Source organism: Schistosoma haematobium, chromosome 1 (assembly GCF_000699445.3).
Source record: "Schistosoma haematobium chromosome 1, whole genome shotgun sequence".
Lineage (NCBI taxonomy): Eukaryota > Metazoa > Platyhelminthes > Trematoda > Strigeidida > Schistosomatidae > Schistosoma > Schistosoma haematobium.
The window spans coordinates 23,011,126-23,030,930 of record NC_067196.1 but is presented as its reverse complement, the minus strand read 5'-3'; the positions used below and the strand labels follow the sequence as shown (position 1 = coordinate 23,030,930).

The following is a 19,805-nucleotide window of genomic DNA, read 5'->3' as shown; positions in this document are numbered from 1 at the left end:
TAATTCAAGTTTTTAACAAACATTGACCGGTGGACGCTTATGAACTAAGTACAAGACAGTTCTTCAACTATGGGAAAACCATTTATTCCTTGTGTGCAGCCAAGTCTTGAAATCCACTATCGGATAAATTAGTCTAAGCAACTCCCTTGAAATGGTATAAGAGGAAACTTTAATATGCATCTTTTCAGAATGGGCGCAGCATACCACAATAATATGCAGACACGTTTTGCTCTTTGGCTTATTTTTTTGCGTACATCCCTACTTAAATATATCTAGGATTAACTGGTACTGCTCGGTAAGAGAAAGCTTCATTTGAAGCATTTGAAGAATTCAGACTAGGAATCGATAATAAGTAATAATAGCCAGTAGGATGCCTAATAACTTCAGAAACTGTTCATGTTATGTACTTCCGAAGAACACTTTAACTGCTATGGTAAGACAATAATTCTTGCACAGTTGACCTTGAGTCTTAATGAAATTTTGTTATGATCCTTTTGAAACCATACACTGTTAAAATCAAAGAGCCATTGACTGCCTCTAAACTAAAGAAAAATATTTCCAAAACCTAAGTAATTTGTCAACTTACGAAATTTTCGCGGACTTAATATCTCATCAAACATTTCGACTAGGAATGTTGTAACTCGGTTTATGCGAAAAGTACCTCAAAAGTTCCTAAAACTTGTAACTATTTCAAGATATTGGACAGTTATGTTTGCAAGCTACACTAGGGTTCTTGAATTATTAGTTTACAAATTATGTATGTGAACTATCTATTTCCATTCTGCCTAATACCATCGAAAGTACGCTTTTTGTGTTTCTCTTGTGGTATGAGAGATATATGTCAAAAAGCATCTACTTATTCAATATGTTTGTGCAGTTGATCACAAATCCAATGTCATCCATTATGTGGGGTGGGACTCATCAATCATCTTATTATTAAGTATACCGAGCTACTCGTGATTTCATATTTAACGTCTCACGTCTTGAACTCACCTGTGACAAATGAAGTTGTTTGTTCTGAATTTCTTTTAATCTTTGACGTGCGTTCTATAAGTCTGGGAACATATTGCTTCCAATTTTTGATAAGTACGACATTGTTGCACTAAATGAAACCATCAAATTTAGTGTTTGAAGAAATATTAAGTAATCCAGTTCTTGCGAAACTTGAATGGTAACTTCTAATTTAATGAAGTTCTGACTTAGCGATGAAGGTTTACTGCTGTTAGTTCATCTCAGGACCAAATAACACTCATTCGCGCCCAATCCTCAAGTTTGGCTCAACGACGAGTACAAAAATTTGCAAACTAGTTAGACTTTCGTGTTTGTCATTGGCTTTCTTTTTTTCAAGTATAAAATATGCTCCGAATGATCCCATTTTATGTGCTCTACTTATTTGACTGGGTTTTTGATTTAGTTTTATAAACATGCTAACTAAAAGAATTCTTAGAATTAATAAATCAAAAGTAGTGGAAACTGAGACCGGTTTGCTTTTCAGTAGGTTTTTACAAACATGGTTAGGGAAATCCTACTCACTGGCTTTACGTGTCAAGTTTGTTGTTCACGAAGTTTGTAGGACGAAAAGTGAATGTCCAGCGCTTGAACCGGGTTAGTAGGTACGGAAAATTAACCTAAGGGAGTCGAAAACCCCTGATTCCAAACCAGTGGTGCAAGTGGGCTTCAGGATCCTGAGGGAGCAAATGGTGTATGAACCTGTTCCTGGTCATCGGATATCATGTGACTACATCTAATGTTGCTCTACTGCCTTATGGATTGGATCTCTAGGTCAAAGACTCGGTGATTGGCCCCTTAAGAAAACCACCTTTGGTTTGTGCACTCAGGGAGTATTCCGGCCCACAAACTAACTTAATGTTAGCTACTTTTTGTGGCGCATATATATTTTGGTGCCATTTTGTACCAATGTTTTTGTCTAACTAAATAAATGAGTAATATGCTGTTACTTTATATTATACTATAAGTATGAATCATAATCACAAAGAGCAGAAGACATTTATGTTAAAAGTATACAAAAATAGGTGCGTGCAAAGTGTCGCTGGCCTTTAATGGAACTACTGAGTTAACAATATAACGTTGTATTTAATTCTAAGTAAATGTGTTTAGTCAGTCAGTGATCTTATGAATTTACATTAACTGACCTGAGTAAAGCATGCGCGTTGTCTTAAAAAAAACAGGATGTAGTCATCTAAATGGGTCTATAATCAGATTGTTCTTCGAGATTAGGGAAGAGGATCGGTTGATGGTGGGTTCATAGAAATGTTCCAATGAAGGGACACATTTTTGTAAACGTGATTCTTATTTGAACACTAGGTTAATTTGTTTTAGTTGTATGTGTATTGTAAAACACACTAAATCTGTAGTTGTCTAACGTTTGTTTAAAAGCATTTGAACACATTCAGTAAACTAGTTACTCACTCTTGTATGCTAAGTATATTGGACAAGAACTAGATACGTTTCTATAAGTAAATAATTTCTCATAATAGATGCTTATTTTAAATGTGAAATTATATCTGATCGAAAATTCTTACTCTACTTTGTTTATGACTTCTAATTAATATAATTTATTGTTCATATCACTGTTTAGAACTTTAGATTGACTCAAAACCAATAAACAATGTTTACTACAATGGATGTATATGATGCAGCCCTATCTATCGGTCGTGAATGCCAGTTAATTGTTGATGAGTATGGTGATGATGTATTAAGAGATTTAATGCCGAAAATTGTCTATATTTTGGAAGAATTAGAAGCTTGTACTAGTTATTGTGATAAAGAAAAGGAAGAAATTGCACGCCTTCAAACAGTTGCAGATGAACTTCGTCAAGATCAGAAATCTGACATTATACTTAAAGATAAATATGATAAAGTCAGTTTGAGTTACTAGATATCTGATTTGTTATAATGTAGTTCACGTAGATGTATTTAACCACTTGTTTACCTACTTTAGGTATTTGTACTTTTTATTATTCACTTGTTTTGTCGATAAAAGTACATGGAGGCATTTTTTCATCCATAATCCTAGTGATTTTACATTTTGTTCCGGATGTATAAAAAATGGAGTTAGTATCAATTTTGAATTCATTTTTTTGTGTAGACTACTCACTTAAGCATTAGAATATCAAATATACTTGAAAGGTTTATATTTGGTTGTGATAATATAATGATGCCGTTGGAAGTTTTATGTTAGTGAAATTGTTATTTTCGATTCCGTATGCTAGTTTTTATTGCCACCTATATTTCACTAGTAATCAGGAAGCTTTAAACGAATGTTGTGTATCTCCGTGGCGTTTACTAACATACTTCTGGAACTTATACGAATATTCGTCAAGATTAGAACGAATAGTTTGACAGTAATTGAGCGCCGAGTATAGAGAAGTCATTATATGTGAAAATTATATTTGAAATATTCTCAGCGATTGAAATTTAACTATCATCCAAATGTAAGTCTTTCAATGCTATTATGGTTTCTCAGACTTATAGATCAACACTTATTGTTGCTTTATCTATCTCAAAAAAGTTTCATCCGAGTTTTTAATTAGCATTGAGTATCAAGGAAATTGACTGGCACTTTTTAAAAATGTATTCGTGCTTTGTTATTCCTTAACTTCCATTTGCCAGGTACAGACTCGTGTATTTAGCTTCAATCCATACCATATATATGAGGAAAAGTGAAACTATCGATTTAGACAAACTAAATTATGTGGAGCTGGGTTTGAACCTGGGACTAAGTGACTGAAAGTCTACCATCATTATCATTGGATCACCGCTCAGCTTTGAATACTGAAGGCTTAGCATCAATGCTTAAAGAGCTAATGTCAATGAAGTGTTATTTCATAAAACAGTTGAACTGATTTAATAATAAGCAGTTAATCTTGCTTACTCCTGTTATCTTTCTTGGAGCATAGGGTTTCGATCAGAATTCTCCAGGCAACTCTGTCCTCGGCTCTCCTTTCTAATTGATATACCATAAAAATAAACCAAACAAGTGTTTCTGAGAATTATTTGGTCTTCAAAAATCACATTTTTACTTAATTATAGAGTTTGGAACAGCTTGAACAAAGTTGGTATTGTGAAAGTCAAAAGTTATTGCAAGAAATTGCTGAATTAGAACAAGAAAATGTTCGTTTAACACATCATTTAATTTCTTCTTGTCATAAAGAGGTCAGAGAACAGGAAGATCCCAATATCTTACAAAATTGTGTAATGTGTGATGAATCAAATATTATATGTCCAACATCTCACCAGTCAAAAGTAGGTGCTTTTTTATTAGCCACTGCAAAGTTGGGTCTTAAAGGTGTTTCAGCCAATCTTGACACGGACAAAATTTATGACAACTTAAAAATCAAACCTAGTGAGGAGGAATTATCTGATATGATGTCTAGTTTACTATTGGAGACGGAAGAAAGAATACAGTTAACTGAACAAGAAAGTAGGTTTTTTCATTTTCAGTCGGTTAAATAATTGAATATATGATTTATGGAAAACAGTAATTTGACCGGGAACAAGATAGGCCTTTTTTACTAAACTCTAAATTATGGCTTAAAGTCGATCTTTCGATTAAGCAAAACGTTTATGAGGACTTAAGGATTCTCTCCACAAAATTAGTTATTACCAGTAAAAAGTGATCCAAGTTAGTAACTCTGATAGCTTGCTATTTACAATAGGACTGTCTTTATAAGGAGATTTCTAGTTTTAATCATGTAATAAGTCATGCTGATTCAGGTATATTTCTGTAGAGTATCATGTATTATGTTTATTACTTTAAATCATACAACTACAATTCTTAGTGTACTTTCGACCATATTACTTTCATATGATTTAATTTCAACCATAATATTTAAAACAATGGTTTGATATTCAGTAAGGCAAAGCGTGATGTAACTACAAGAAAAAATTGAGCGCTTAAAATAACTAGTTTGACTTCGAGAAGAAACATTCTTTTGTGTTCTGCTCTTTTTTCTCGACTATTTTCGTGAACTATCAAATTTTGCCAATTCATATCAGTTGAACGAAGTTCTAAGGATTTGCGAATTTTAGTAATTAATGAATTCAAAGATTATTGTCTAAATATGTTTACTAATCTGATGTGACAAAATATTTGCAAATCGTCGGTTGATATATATTTATCGGGAAAAAAAGGACGAATTTTTTCTCGAAATTCAAGAATTACGCAAAGTGAGCAGTAAAAATAACTATATAGTACTCCGAACTCTTAAATTAAAAACGAAATGTTAGATTTTGCCATTATAGGACAAAAATGATGGTGTTAAGCATATCAAATGCTCAATTCCTTCCATGTAGATTTTATGTGATAGGCAAATTACCATTATTCCTAAATTATAAGCCTCAGTCCTGAAACAAAACTTAACCTGATGGCACTATGATTTGTAGGTAAACTAGTTGGGCTTAGGATTACTCCTTTTGAATTTTTGCTTGGAATTCATTCATTCATATAACTACAAAGCAGTTTTATAGCTGATGTTAGTTCGCAGTGAAAACCCTAATCCTAACCTTGAATATCTAACCCTAACCAAAAATAATGTGAGAACTTTTCGAAATCTATTTGAGTTTGGACGATGAATAATTTTAATCCTTAAAGACAAATCAGTCATCTACGGCTTGGGACCAGGCACATATATGCATCGGTGTTAGCATAAAAAGATGACCACCAAATTTATAAAAGCAGTTACTTCAATGATAGTAATATATAGAAGAAAGGCTGCATGTACTTACTTACTTACACCTGTTACTCCTCGTGAAGGAGCATAGGTCGCTCACCAGCATTCTCCATCCAACCCTGTCCTGGGCAATCCTTTCCAGCTCCTTCCAGTTGTAATTCATCCTTTTCATATCTGCTTCTATTATCCGACGTAATGTGTTCTTTGGCCTTCCTCTTTTCCGCTTCCCTTCAGGATTCCAAGTTAGAGCTTGCCTCGTGATGCAGCTTGACGATTTGCGTAATGTATGTCCTATCCATTTCCATCGTCTTTTCCTAATTTCCTCTTCAGCTGGAAGTTGGTTTGTTCTCTCCCACACAAGGCTATTGCTGATGGTATCCGGCCAATGGATGTTGAGTATCTTGCGTAGACAGCTATTTATAAATACTTGTACTTTCTTGATTGTGGTTGTTGTAGTTCTCCAAGTTTCAGCTCCATACAGTAGAATTGCCTTGACGTTCGTATTGAAGATTCTCACTTTGATATTGGTTGAAAGTTGTTTTGAGTTCCATATGTTCTTCAATTGTAGGAATGCGGCCCTTGCTTTGCCAATCCTCGCCTTTACGTCTGCATCTGAACCTCCATGTCTATCGACGATGCTTCCCAGATATGTGAAGGATTCTACATCTTCCAGAGTTTCGCCATCAAGGGTGATTGGATTGCTGTTCTCCGCTTTGAATTTGAGGACCTTGGTTTTCCCTTTGTGTATGCTGAGGCCTACTGATGCAGAGACTGCTGCTACATTGGCTGTCTTTATCTGAATCTGTTCACGTGTACGTGATAGGAGGGCTAGGTCATCTGCGAAGTCCAGATCGTCTAATTGGTTCTGAGCTGTCCATTGTATTCCGTGTTTTCCTTCAGATGTCGAGGTCTTCATAATCCAGTCGACCACCAGAAGAAAGAGGAAGGGAGAGAGTAAACAGCCTTGTCTGACTCCGGTCCTTACTTGGAATGCATCTGTCAGCTGTCCTCCATGCACTACTTTGCACTGTAGTCCGTCGTATGAGTTCCGGATAATATTGACAATCTTCTCAGGAACTCCGTAGTGTCGAAGAAGTTTCCATAATGTCCTCCTATCTACACTGTCGAATGCCTTTTCATAATCAATGAAGTTGATGTATAGTGACGAGTTCCACTCAACTGATTGTTCGACGATGATCCGTAGTGTTGCAATTTGGTCTGTGCACGACCGATCCTTTCGGAATCCAGCTTGTTGATCTCGAAGTTGGGCATCTACTGCATCCTTCATCCGGTTCAGCAACACCCTGTTGAAGACTTTCCCTGGTATTGACAGTAGTGTAATGCCTCTGTAGTTTTCACATTTGCTCAGATCTCCTTTCTTTGGAATCTTGATGAGGTGTCCTTCTTTCCAGTCCATCGGCACTTGTTCCTCCTCCCAAATCTTTTTGAATAGAGGGTAAAGCATGCTTGTGGTTACTTCGACGTCTGATTTCAGTGCTTCAGCTGGTATGTTGTCGGGTCCTGCTGCTTTCCCGTTCTTGATTTGTCTGACGGCCACTCTAATTTCTTCCGTCGTTGGTGGGTTGACATCTATAGGAAGATCTGTGTGTGCTACTTCGATGTTCGGTGGATTCATTGGAGCCGGCCTATTCAGGAGTTCCTCGAAGTATTCTACCCATCTATTTCGCTGTTGTTGAATTTCAGTGATTGGCTTGCCTTCTTTGTCTTTGACCGGCCTCTCTGGTTTACTGTATTTCCCTGATAGTTTCTTCGTTGTATCGTAGAGCTGTTTCATATTTCCTTCTCTAGCAGCTTTTTCTGCCGTCGTTGCTAATTCTTCCACGTATTTCTTCCTGTCGGCTCTAATGCTCCTCTTCACTTGCTTGTTTGCTTCTATGTATTCAGCTTGTGCTTGGACTTTCTCTGCTCGTGTTCGGCTGTTGTTAATTGCTGTCTTCTTGTTCTTCCTTTCTTTGATCTTGTCCAGTGTTTCTATAGAGATCCATTCCTTATGATGGTGTTTCTTTAGGCCCAGAACCTCTTGACACGTTGAAGTCAATGTTTCTTTGATGCCTTTCCAGTTGTCCTCCATGGTGGTTTCTTCTTCCTTCAGTAGATCTTGAAACGCTTGGAATCTGTTGTTGGGAGCTATCTTGAATTCATTGAGTTTGTCAGTATCTCGAAGGAAGGCTGTATTGAACCTTTGTATTGCTGTTTGTCCACTTGTCCAGTTCTTTTTTAGCTTCAGTTTTAAATTGGCTACAACTAGGTGGTGATCTGAAGCTACGTCAGCTCCTCTCCTGGTTCTCACATCTTCCATTGTCCTTCGGAATTTTTTTGATGCAAATATGGTCTATTTGGTTCTCTGTAGTGTGGTCCGGTGAGATCCATGTAGCCTTGTGTATACGTTTGTGTGGAAATATTGTGCCTCCTATGACTAATTTGTTGAATGCACACAAATTTGCAAATCTTTCTCCATTTTCGTTCCTCTCTCCCAGTCCATGTCGTCCCATAATATCTTCATATCCAGTGTTGTCTATTCCGACCTTGGCATTTAGATCTCCCATCAGAATGGTGAGGTCCTTTCTTGAGCATTTCTCTATGATTGACTGCAGCCGCTCGTAGAATTGATCTTTAATGTCGTCGTTGCTATCATTGGTGGGTGCATAACATTGGATAATATTCATTAAGATCCCCTCCTTCTTTGTTTTGAATGATGCTTTGATGATTCTGGATCCGTGGGATTCCCATCCTACAAGTGCATTTCGTGCTACTTTGGACAGCATTAGAGCAACTCCCTGTGTGTGTGGAGCATTTTCCTCTTCGTGACCGGAGTATAGCAGCATCTCTCCCGTAGCTAGCCTTTTCTGTCCAGCTTGAGTCCAGTGGGTTTCGCTGATTCCCAGTACTGCCAAGTTGTATCTCCTCATTTCCGTTGCTATTTGGCTGGTCTTCCCGGTTTCCCACATTGTTCTAACGTTCCATGTACCTATAAAAATTTTTGCTCTGGTTGTTAGAAGGGGCATCGGCCTCGTGGCTTCCGAAGGAATTCGGCTTTCACCATGAAGCGTCATAATTCTTCTAAATGAAGACCTTCTAACTCTCAGGGCAGAGTTAAAATGGTTTGAATTATTTTTTCTGGTAAGCGTTTTTTTAGCGAGTTAGTTTTCTACGGGATGGGGACGCTAACCCCATGCCCAACCCTCCTCCTTTACCCGGGCTTGGGACCGGCAGTAACTCTAGAAGAGCTACAGGCGGAGTTAAAAGGCTGCATGTAGGGATATAATACAGGGTGTTAGCGGGACATAGACTGGATTAAAGCATATTCAATGCACGATTTCCTTGGTGCACGCTGATTGGCTAATTCTTATCCAATCAGCACTAGTCGATACTTGGAGAATACTCTAGAATCTTCTCATGTAAAAACTATCAATATACTGACGTTTTCCCTATTGTGCTTCTTACTTGCATCTTACTTCCATCTAACCTTGTTATTTGGAATATAATCTCTCTTCCTGTTCAACCGTGTTCTGATTTGGGGTCTTGTCGAGTGATTGGTGTCCAAGAATATTAAGCAATAGGTATAGCTGGGTCATACCGTAAGAAAAGAGATTATAACACAGGGAGAAAGAATTAGTTCGTAGGAAGAAAGGTATATAGTAATTTTAATCTCAGTTTAAGGTCAGACAAAGAGTGTATACACCTACGCCATTGTGATCGATTTTAAACTGTCACTGAGATTCTCCAACCATTGGTTACGATAGTCGCGTGCACTTCAACCAAGTAGTTTGCATCTACCAACATGGCTCAGACCAGAAGTTAGTGACTGTATGGACAAATTTATATATCATTGTTTTTCCGATTTATAGGCAGAGTAATATGTAGAAGTCTCTGATAGCTTCACTAGTTATATAAAATCCTTCCTCACACTTTGTACTATTATTATTTACCCATAAAATATCCATTTGTATAACCTGTTTCCTGATTAGTTTAGATTTGACTGTAGTCTATTCGTGGTTGCTTTCAGCTCATCTCCATTCTATTACGAGTCATTTTCTAATTATTTACCAGTTAATTGAAACTGTATTTTCCTTATGAGTATTACTATTTTTTTATAATTATTTATTTTTCTTCAATTTTTATTAATATTTGGTATGTACGTCTTACTCTCCTCTTTCAAATAATTATATCTACTTCATAATTTTGTATTAATTAATTAGTAATTTATATCAGAAGGGGTTTTTGTAAACATTATAGTAATTACAATGGTTGAGGTCATGAGTCAATAGGACGAAACGGCCGTCCAGTGTTTCCAGATTTTCCATGATGATCTAGCTTAAATTGACTCATGATCTCAACCATTGAAATTAATAGCTTATAATTCAGACAAATTATTAAAGTCCAAATATTATTTGTTTTGACTACAGTTTTTTTAATACTACAATTCAGTCCTTATAATTCGATAGTATTACTAAATATGCTTGATAGAGTTACTGTTAGAGAAAATACATCATGCACTAATACTGGGTTATTGAATTGTCTGAAGTTATTTAACATTATGTTCTATACAAATGTAATAAATTTAATAGAAATGGTTTATTTAAAAGCTTATAATATATATATTAAAGTTAGTATTTGATTTCGTCTTCATAGATCGTGCAGCTGATCTCCAACTTGTTCAACAACTAAAAGAATGTGTAGCGATTAATTACAAAACTGCACGACAAATTCGTCGTGAGTTAACTGAAGTTGGCGCTTCATTAGATGCAGTAAGTGTATTTAAATAGATAATCTTATCCTTTATTCTTGTTATTTTCTCTTCGTACCTACAGTTATTGCTTCAGTATTGTTTTTGATCCACATCGTTGTGATCATTTTTCTTGACTTTCTCGTTAAAATGGTTTCAGTCTATATTTTTTGTTTTAAATATCATCGTTCATTTATTAGTGTTAACATTGAGAGATTTAATGATGTTAAGTTCTGTGTTACACGAATTCAACTTCTGTTTGATTTAATGTACAGAACTGATTCGTACGAATTAAGTAGAAAAATAGAGGTACAAATTATCTGTTCTTTGGATCTGCTAGTTGAGACCTTAGGGAATAGATTTCTCATCTTCAAACTTTTTTCCACCGCAGTTGACATTCATATTATTATTTCGATCAAATCAATTTCCGTTTTGCCGATTTTCTTTCATATTCTAATATAAGGTGTGACAAATTTGTTCGATTCACTTTAGTAAATCTGCTGCATTATTACTGACCAACTCAACACACATAAACTAAAATAGTTGGCCTTCATGTTCATTAGTCTTTAGACTAAAGAGTTATTGGTCACAAAGTCACCACTACAAAGTTGAGACTTTTACAAAAAGTACATTTTTTTGATATATCTGTCGTCTATCATGTTCATTGTTGCATGATGACCATAATATATTCAACCGTTTTTTCACACTATAAAACAATAATAATAATTCTTCGTTAAATTGCTGTTCCCAGGAACACTACAGTATTAATGTGTAGTATTCTATATTGAGTGAATTGTAGCCATACGTTTACTGTGTAATTAATGTATAGTTTGAAATTTCATCATAATTCAGTTATTTATTTATCGTATCAAATTACACTAAGCTAAATTAGAGTTGACTGAATTGATATCAACATATCCTAACTCAATCGGTAGAACACTAAAACTCCGTTTACTTAGATGCTGTTTACTGGTTCAAATTTAATCGTGAACGTAGTCCATTGCAATGCATTCGTTTAGTAATGAAAAATAATGGTTTTATGTGATTATAGCAACCATATGACGCCATTATTAGTAAAACCTCATCCTTTTGTTGAATTTCCATGAAATTTATTGTAGGTCAGTATAAGTCATGAAGATTGTTGAGTTTCACTGGAATAACGAACCTACATAAATCAGACAATGACTGAAAACCTTAAAGCACTGAACGGTCATTTCATCTTAGCATAGTACTTCCCAGCAGTGCGCATTCAAAACCTCGTAACCGGGGATAAAACATAGGACCTTCTGTCTCACTTGCGGACGCCTAAGCTCTATGCGACTGAGCCGGGATCCAATGGTTGCAAGTCTAATTTCAACCAATCTACGAATCCCGGTCATGGGGTCGTGGATGCGCACTGCTTAGGAGTCCCATACTCGAACGAAACGGCCGCCTAGTGATTTCAGGTATTTAATGGTTGTTTGACTCAAGCTGGTTTATGATTCCGATGTATTGCATGTGTTATATTTAACTTGTTGGATAGTAGTAGTGTTGTGACTTTAAGCTCGGCTAATTATCACGTGATTTATTCGCCAATCGAAATGCGACTTATACAATCTTAATACTGTTCCAAACCAATGACGTTCGACCGGTATGGGCAGCCTAGCCTTATTATTGGTCCTCTGTTCTCCTAGCCGTTCCAGTTGAGTTCAGAACGCTCATAACACATTCCACTATGCGAATCATTCATTTCAAGCATACTTAGTTTATATATCAGCCAAACAGACCGTATCACACTATAAAATAGGAAATAACATTTATACAAGATCAAGCCAAAATGTGGCTATTAACGTGGTAGACTGTAATCAGTAAACTGAGTATAATTTAAGAACAGTAAATCGTATCATAATAGTCTATAGATCAAAATAAAGCTTGTAATAAGAGGAGTATAGATATATATCATCTGGTCACTGAATAGTTATACAATAAGAATATATATAATATTGATCCAGTAGTAGTCCTCAGAAGTTACACTTAATTTAATCTTCACTAGGATATAACAAGTGGTATCAGAAAAACCATAGATGAATACAAAATCAATAATCAGGTCAAAGGAAGGAGATAGACAAAATAAATATGTAGAAAACAACAGGTTAAAGGTTAAGAATAACCAATTAAGATCAAAGTCAACTGGACAAACTGCCAGTCATTTGTGGAGAAATCTGAATATCCCACTTGTCCCTAGCATTTGTATTGATGGTGTTGTTTAGAGGAACAAGCATATTTTCACGACTAAACAATCTAACTCAGAGGACGAAACTCCACCAAAATCATGCATCTGAACTACAAATCTCTACCATTGTCTAGTGTAACCTATAGCTGGGTCGTAACCATTTTGAGTTTTTCAGAAACTTTTCGAAATCAAATAGAAAGTCCAGATAAGATAGTAAACTATCTTTCACAGTTAAATGAGTCTTTTTGATTTAAAACAGAAGGGGATAGTTTGTGATTTTTTAAAAGAATTAATATATAAGGATTGATAACGTAGATGTTTATTAAAATATTGAACTTATTTTGTTGCTGTATCTTATGGTCGGCTTTATTTTTTCTTTAAAGTCGGAAGAAGAAGTTTGTCGTTTAGCTCGTCAAAGCGGTCAATTATTGGCATCTTGTGCCCCTCATAGACGTCAAACTGGTCAATTGGTGTCAGAAAAAGCCACACTTGAAACACAGTTATGTGTAAAAGAACGAGAATTGGCTAATTTACTGAAAGATTTATCAAATAACGATACGCTACATAATGACCAATCTGGAATAATGGTAATATTAGCTTTAAGTTACATAATTTGATTTTTTACATCATTGGCTAATCATTACTGTATTTTGTGCATAGGTAGAATTTATTGACGTTGGACACTACTCAGGGATAAGTTAGTGTAAATATCCCAGTCTTATAAGAGGTTGGTCGCTGCTTGAATAGCGTCTTGAGTTATGATACTCAATGATCTAGATTTGAGTATCAGTTCCCTTAATATTGGGTCTTAACTGGTTTGAAATCTTGGTCAAGGAGCGTTTCTTGTTCAGTATCTCTAACAACCTAACACGTATTCAAAAATATTTTAGCTTCATTATTTACGTGACTGATAGCCTTAAAAATATAACTATTATTATTATTATTATTATTATTATTATTATTATTATTATTCACAGTTTGGATTGTTTCATGTTGTTAATATTCAGGACTTGGTAAAAAATATTGATGTATCAACAGTAATAATTATATATGTGGCTTGGTTACTTTCAGGAACGGAAAGTAAACACTTTTCTAAAGTTGTACCTGAGAGATTTCATTACTAGATTTAAAACTGTTTTCAAGACGCTTTTCATCTAAACTCAAGTCATTGAGTTTTATAGTTAATATATTTAGCAATCGATTAAGGTTTTTAGAACATCTGTTATGTATGACAAACCACTGCCTACCTCAACGCCGAGTGATGGATAGAGTACGAATAACTTGGATATAAGCTTAAGGGCAGCCAAATCCTAATATAGCATCAGTCCACGAAATCATTGACTGGTGATCTGAGTTACGTTACTAGGTACAGACTACCTGGTTGAGGTCAGCGTGATAACCACGATCAGTGGTTGGAGTGGAGACGTGACGTGGCTTAACATTGGTCCCAGCGACTCAGGTGTATTCATTCTTTGTCATTCTATAGATTTTAAGTTCCAGTATTCTTTCATGTATAGCTGTTGATTCCGTCTTCTTAAATCATATTTTCAATGCTTCGTTTTTATCATTATTATTGCTGCTACAATTATTTCGAATCCTTTAGTATTCATCTTGAGTGGATATGGGGATAACAGTTTAGTTTGTGGGTTGTTTTCATCACAGATTGACCTCATTTGGGGTATTATTGAAACCAAGGAGCACCGAACAGATGTCTCGCCCTAGTATTGGACTCTGCACACTTCTGGCCCCAGGACATTCAGGTCTGGGGGAAAAATTTACAAACAAAATGTTAGTACCTAATGTTACCGCTGCGATTTCAAGCAATTCAAACGATAGCACAGTGATCATTCAATGTCACTTTGAAACTGTTTAACTCACGACATGTTTGAACTCCACCAGTCACAACTTCTCAGTCAGAATTCAGGAACATATTGAAGCAAGTTACCAATGAGGCGACTATTACAGTTGAGTGGAAAGTTTTATGGAGATTGATTTGTGTGCTGTAGATTGTCACAGATTGATCCTTAGTTTTCAGTAGTATCCCAAATGAGATCAACGGGTATGAAGAATACAACCCACAAATTGTTAATAATTTTCTTCTGCACACTGTCAATTACTGTTTCTTCTTTATATTTAATTTTTTCGTTCAAAACATCAAGTCGAATACATGTGAATCAATACTACAACTACCTGCTGGACAAGGTTTAGAATCAATTAATTTTGAACAAGAATCAAATACTACTAATAAATATATCTCTGTAGAAGAATTACGTTATCTGCTACATGAACGAAATGAACTTAAATGTCGACTAATTGAATTGGAAGAAGAATTGAGACTGTTAGAGTTAGAAAAGTATGTTTTGTCCTTTTTTATTATTTTACTACTTTTATTGTTATTGTTAAAGGAGGGGGGTAGGTTTCATCACAAACCGACATCACTTAAACAGTTATGGAAATCCAGTGAGGGAGAGAGTTAGTTAATTGTTCCCACAATATCCAGTATATTGACAACCATCATGTGTGTATTAGTGACTAGCTTAGAGAGCTAATTTCGGAAATTCTCCGGTCTGAGGTTATAGACATCGGAGTTGAGTTCGATTAAAAATCCATTGATCGATACGAAGTTAACCATGCTGGGATAGACACGGTCGTTACTGATTGCGTATATGATAAGGGTCGTGCTGTATTGTCCGTCTATTGAAGCTTCAGGCTAAGCCAGAGAGTCTTGAATCCGACCACATGTTTGGTCATGAGCACGCACTGTTGAAGGACTTCAAACTAGAAAGAAATGGCTAATCACTTCCTCGTGACTTTGTTAAATGATTGTACTTGTTATGCTAATCTAATCCATTGTCTCTGTATTCATAATCAACTTGCCTATCCAATTCCTATTATTCTTCCTACCTCGACTTTCAACTCTTAACTTCCTCTTTTGACTTCCTCCTCAAGTGTCACCATGTCCAACGATTCTAGTGCGCGAAACACTGTCCCAGGTCTTCTGAAACCTCGCTCGAAACTACACATTGGAGCCTCCAACGTATGCAACCCATGTCAAATCGGCCAACAGGTCTCCTTGGCTAAAACCGTAGAATCTTGTACCATTGATGTATTCTGTCTCCAAAAACAGGATCATAGTGTGATCATTCACTTGACGAGATACACCCTCCGTTTATCTGGCAACTGTGCTTACACAGTCGTTTATTTTTAGCAAAGACTAATTTTGAACATACGAAGAGACTTCATGTAACATGGCGATTCCCTGCATCAAATTGACGATGGACTCAGATAAACCATATTGCCATCAGTCGTCGTTGGAGAGGGTCGATAGTAGATTGTCGCTCATTCTGGAATACCTGCTTGGACCCTGATCATTCTCTGATACGAGTACGCATTTGCTTGCACCTCACTGGACTCAGAAAAATCACACTAAGAAGACCCATTAGAACTGAACTGAGTGACGAGAAAGCCGAAAGTAGATTCCAGGAACAACTGAGGTCACACTTGGGCAGTTCTGAAAACGAGGCTGACCCAGATGTTGCTTGGAGAGATATGCAAACAGCAGTGATATCTATTAGTGATTTAAACCAAAGGGTTACAAGAAACCAATGAATTTCTTCTAAGTCTATCGCACTGATGGATTCTGGCAGACTTATCCCATCAGGCTCTGAACACGATGATGAGCGAAAGCAAAACAGATCTGGGTTAAACAAAGGTCTAAGGAACGACCGTGAGCAGTGGTGGACATCTAAAGCAAAAGAGATGAAAAACGCGATGGCTGTAGGTAACAAGACAGCTTTTCAGACTAATAAAATAAACTGGAATTAAGAAGTCAAGTGTAAGTGAAACAATCTTGGAAGAAGATGGCACTCTTATCTGTTCGCAGTCCAGACGTTTAGAACGATGGGCGGGACACTTTAACGAGTAGTTCAGCTGGCTTTCAGCTACTCCGCAACCACCCACCATTTCCAAACACCCTGAATGCAACATTGAAGTAGTCCCCTCGATTCTAATTGAAGTTCAAAAAGCTATGGCTAATCTGAAACGAGGAAGAGCAGCTGGTCCAGATGGATTGGCTTCAGAGGTCTTGAAGTATGGTGGTCCAGGTTTAGCGATTAGGCTGACTAATATTTGAGCTAAAATATGGGAATTGAACCTAATCCCATCCGACAGATCGCTATCACTGATCGTCCCAATATATAAGAAGGGACCAAAATCATCCTGTGATAACCATAGAGGGATTAGTTTGACTAATATAGCGTCTAAAATACTAGCCTAGGATGAGGGTTGGTGAGGTGCCCCTTCAGTCATACATTATGGTGAAAGTGACTAACTTTACTGGATCTACTCCTTTAAAGTATGAACTAGCTACTGGGAAGGGTTACCTGTTGCTTATTAGCTTTGAAAGTATAAATTACACACAAAAATAAAATACATAAGTCGAAGACCTATGCATCCGATAGTATACACATAGGCATCGATACTCCACGGGGAGGTTATGATCTTTTCCTCTCCCATATTTGGTGTTTTTTACCCAGATAGCTTGTATCATGAGTAAGTATCAATCCGTGTTTCGATAAAGTGCGTGATTAGTCTAATATCCTTTTGTCCTTCCATGCTAGTTCATGGGACTTTTTCCACTGTCTTCAAGGGAACCACGGGGAGATGTGTGTGTGTGTGTGGGGGCTAGGTATTGCTGGGAGTTGCTGAAGTATTTTTTCGGGACACTTTAAACGAAACAATGTTGACGTTAGCGATTGGTGGAATGTATTATCCCGTAATTGGAAATTTTGTATCTAGACCAATAAGTTATAGGCTTTTTTATTACAAAATGAAACCAAACTGGATTTCTGTAACACCAACATTGGTAACAATCAAGTAGAATAGTGTTTCTGTATCTCATCAAAAACAGGATTGTTTTATACATGTTTACATGAAAAATGTATACCCTCTTAAGGTTCAGTGGTTAACCTTTTTTGTAACATACTTTTTGTCAAGTCAAAAGGATCCAGAAGTAGAAGGACCTATGTTGCCTGAACCACCTGAAAAACTTCGTCCAAATAGGACAAACCGTTTAACTATAAAAATGATGTAAGTTGAATAATTTTCTTTTAATATTTTCTGTGTTTTAACAGCTAGGGAAATAAGATGTTTGTTTAAGACTAAATTCATAATTCCAGTCAAGATATAATTTACAAAAATATTTTAATAAAGAGGATTTCTGTTTCCGATGATTTTATTTTTAGAGGTTATACAGTTGTAGTGAATTTTCATTGCCTGGAGCTGTTGGAACATATATCATGTATGCCCAGTCACCGCCTATCTTGACACGTAATGTCTAATGCTGTATAGGTGTTGGTTAGAAAAACAGTAGAGTCGACCAACCCGAAAAGTGTCATCATTCCATTAAGTTATTGTTTGTTGAACTGAGTGATATAAGTATGCGCAGAATACATGGTTGGAGTTCACGTGATTATCGTAATAGTGGTTGGACACGTTGTATGATGTGACTCAGATGCACTTAATTTTTATCTTCTCTCAGATCTTGAATATTAAGACTACTTTCCAACTTTTTATTTTTTTTACTTATTTGAACATAAATATTGGTACAAAGGTGCACTGAATACATATGCGCCACACAAGTCACTTGATTTGTGTGTAGGCTGTGATACTCCCAGGTGCTCAGATTGTTACGCGAATCCATCCATTCTTTTTGAGTGGTACTGTTTAGGCATGGCTTTTTCTACTTCTCCTAATAATAATTATAATAGTACTGCTCTGCTTGATGTTTGTCTTGATAATTTCATCTGAGTGTGTTGATATAGTGTGTCAGCATGAACTGATATATATATGCTATGTTCTACGTCGATCCATATTTCTTATGGGTAAATCTTTACCACGATTAACATTACATGATTTCACCTTGTTGATTTTGAAGCGTACTATTCAGTACTGATCCACACTTTGGTTAGATTCTACTGTTGTTAAACTTTCGTTTTAACTAAATCATACCGTCTTGTTTAACATTGAAATATCTTTCAATTCAGACATTAATCGGAAAAAAAACAACAACATATTATTCAAAAGATTGAATATCTGTTGTTTTAATTTACATATATCAGTATGTTTTAACTTCTTGTATTATCTAACAGTTTTTTTGTTACTCTTGTTGCTTTCTATTTATCTCTCTTTTTTCTAGCTTTGAAAATCTTCTTCATCATTTAACTGAACGTGCTACAACCATATTATCATGAAGCTGGTTGGTTGGTTATTATCATGAATAATATTCCCTACACAAGATTCTTTTGAGCTATTATGCTCATTTATGATCCTATTGACTTTTGTTTATTTATCTTAGGTTGCATAATACACAATAATTGTAATAAGACTCATAATGATAGATATATATATGATTGTATCCGTCTGTGTGATGTGTGTGTGTTTGTGCATTTCATTTGGAGTTGATCATTTTATGCTTTCTATGTTTTAGTTTCTATTGAATTAAAAGAAAATATTCAATTGTTATTTTTTGAATTTTATTATCATTATTCATAATATTTTGTTTCTTTTTGTGAAATGTGTTTGTAAAATTGATTAATTTTGTTTTTATTATTTTACATCGGTGATAAAATTCATCTATTTTACTAATACTACTTTATTTTAATTGTCAGTAGTCATTCTAGTCATGAATTAATTTATTTGTGATTTATTTACTGTTTTGTAATTTGTTTCAATTCTTTTTAAAAAGAAGTTCTATGTTATTTATTACTTAATCTATAATTCATTAACTCATATAGGCGCTTTTTTTGTCTTATTCATTTAAATGAATAAACTGAATATATTCAAATTATTAATAAGTTGTGATTCTTTATAGATTGATCTCAGTTGGGGTATTATTTAAAACTAGAATAGCTGTTTCATTCTAGTATAAAACTCCTGAGGAATGAGCACGGACGACCTCGTTATGGAGTTAACATGGGACTTTCAAGTTTCGCAATGAACTAGTAATATGGGGTTCAATGTTATAATTTCAAATTCAATTACTTTGTGAGTTAGTGTGACGATTATTGAGTGCTATTAATGACAACTGTTTCACTTTCAACATGTTTGAACTCCACCGCCTACAATGTCTTAATTAAACTTTAAGAACACGTTG

The 19,805-nt window shown here is 35.6% G+C and overlaps 1 protein-coding gene across 1 annotated transcript; it reads left to right on the top strand.

The window, feature by feature from the left end:
- The first annotated feature begins 440 nt into the window (after positions 1 to 440).
- Positions 441 to 19,501, top strand: RILPL1_1 (Rab interacting lysosomal protein-like 1). The gene is made up of 8 exons (XM_051213329.1): positions 441 to 1,171; positions 1,212 to 2,881; positions 4,054 to 4,444; positions 10,347 to 10,462; positions 13,036 to 13,239; positions 14,812 to 15,005; positions 17,648 to 17,740; positions 18,849 to 19,501. Exons 2-8 carry the CDS (start codon positions 2,630 to 2,632, stop codon positions 18,901 to 18,903), a joined length of 1,305 nt encoding a protein of 434 aa, XP_051073445.1. The 5' UTR covers positions 441 to 1,171; positions 1,212 to 2,629; the 3' UTR covers positions 18,904 to 19,501.
- The last annotated feature ends 304 nt before the right edge of the window (positions 19,502 to 19,805 follow it).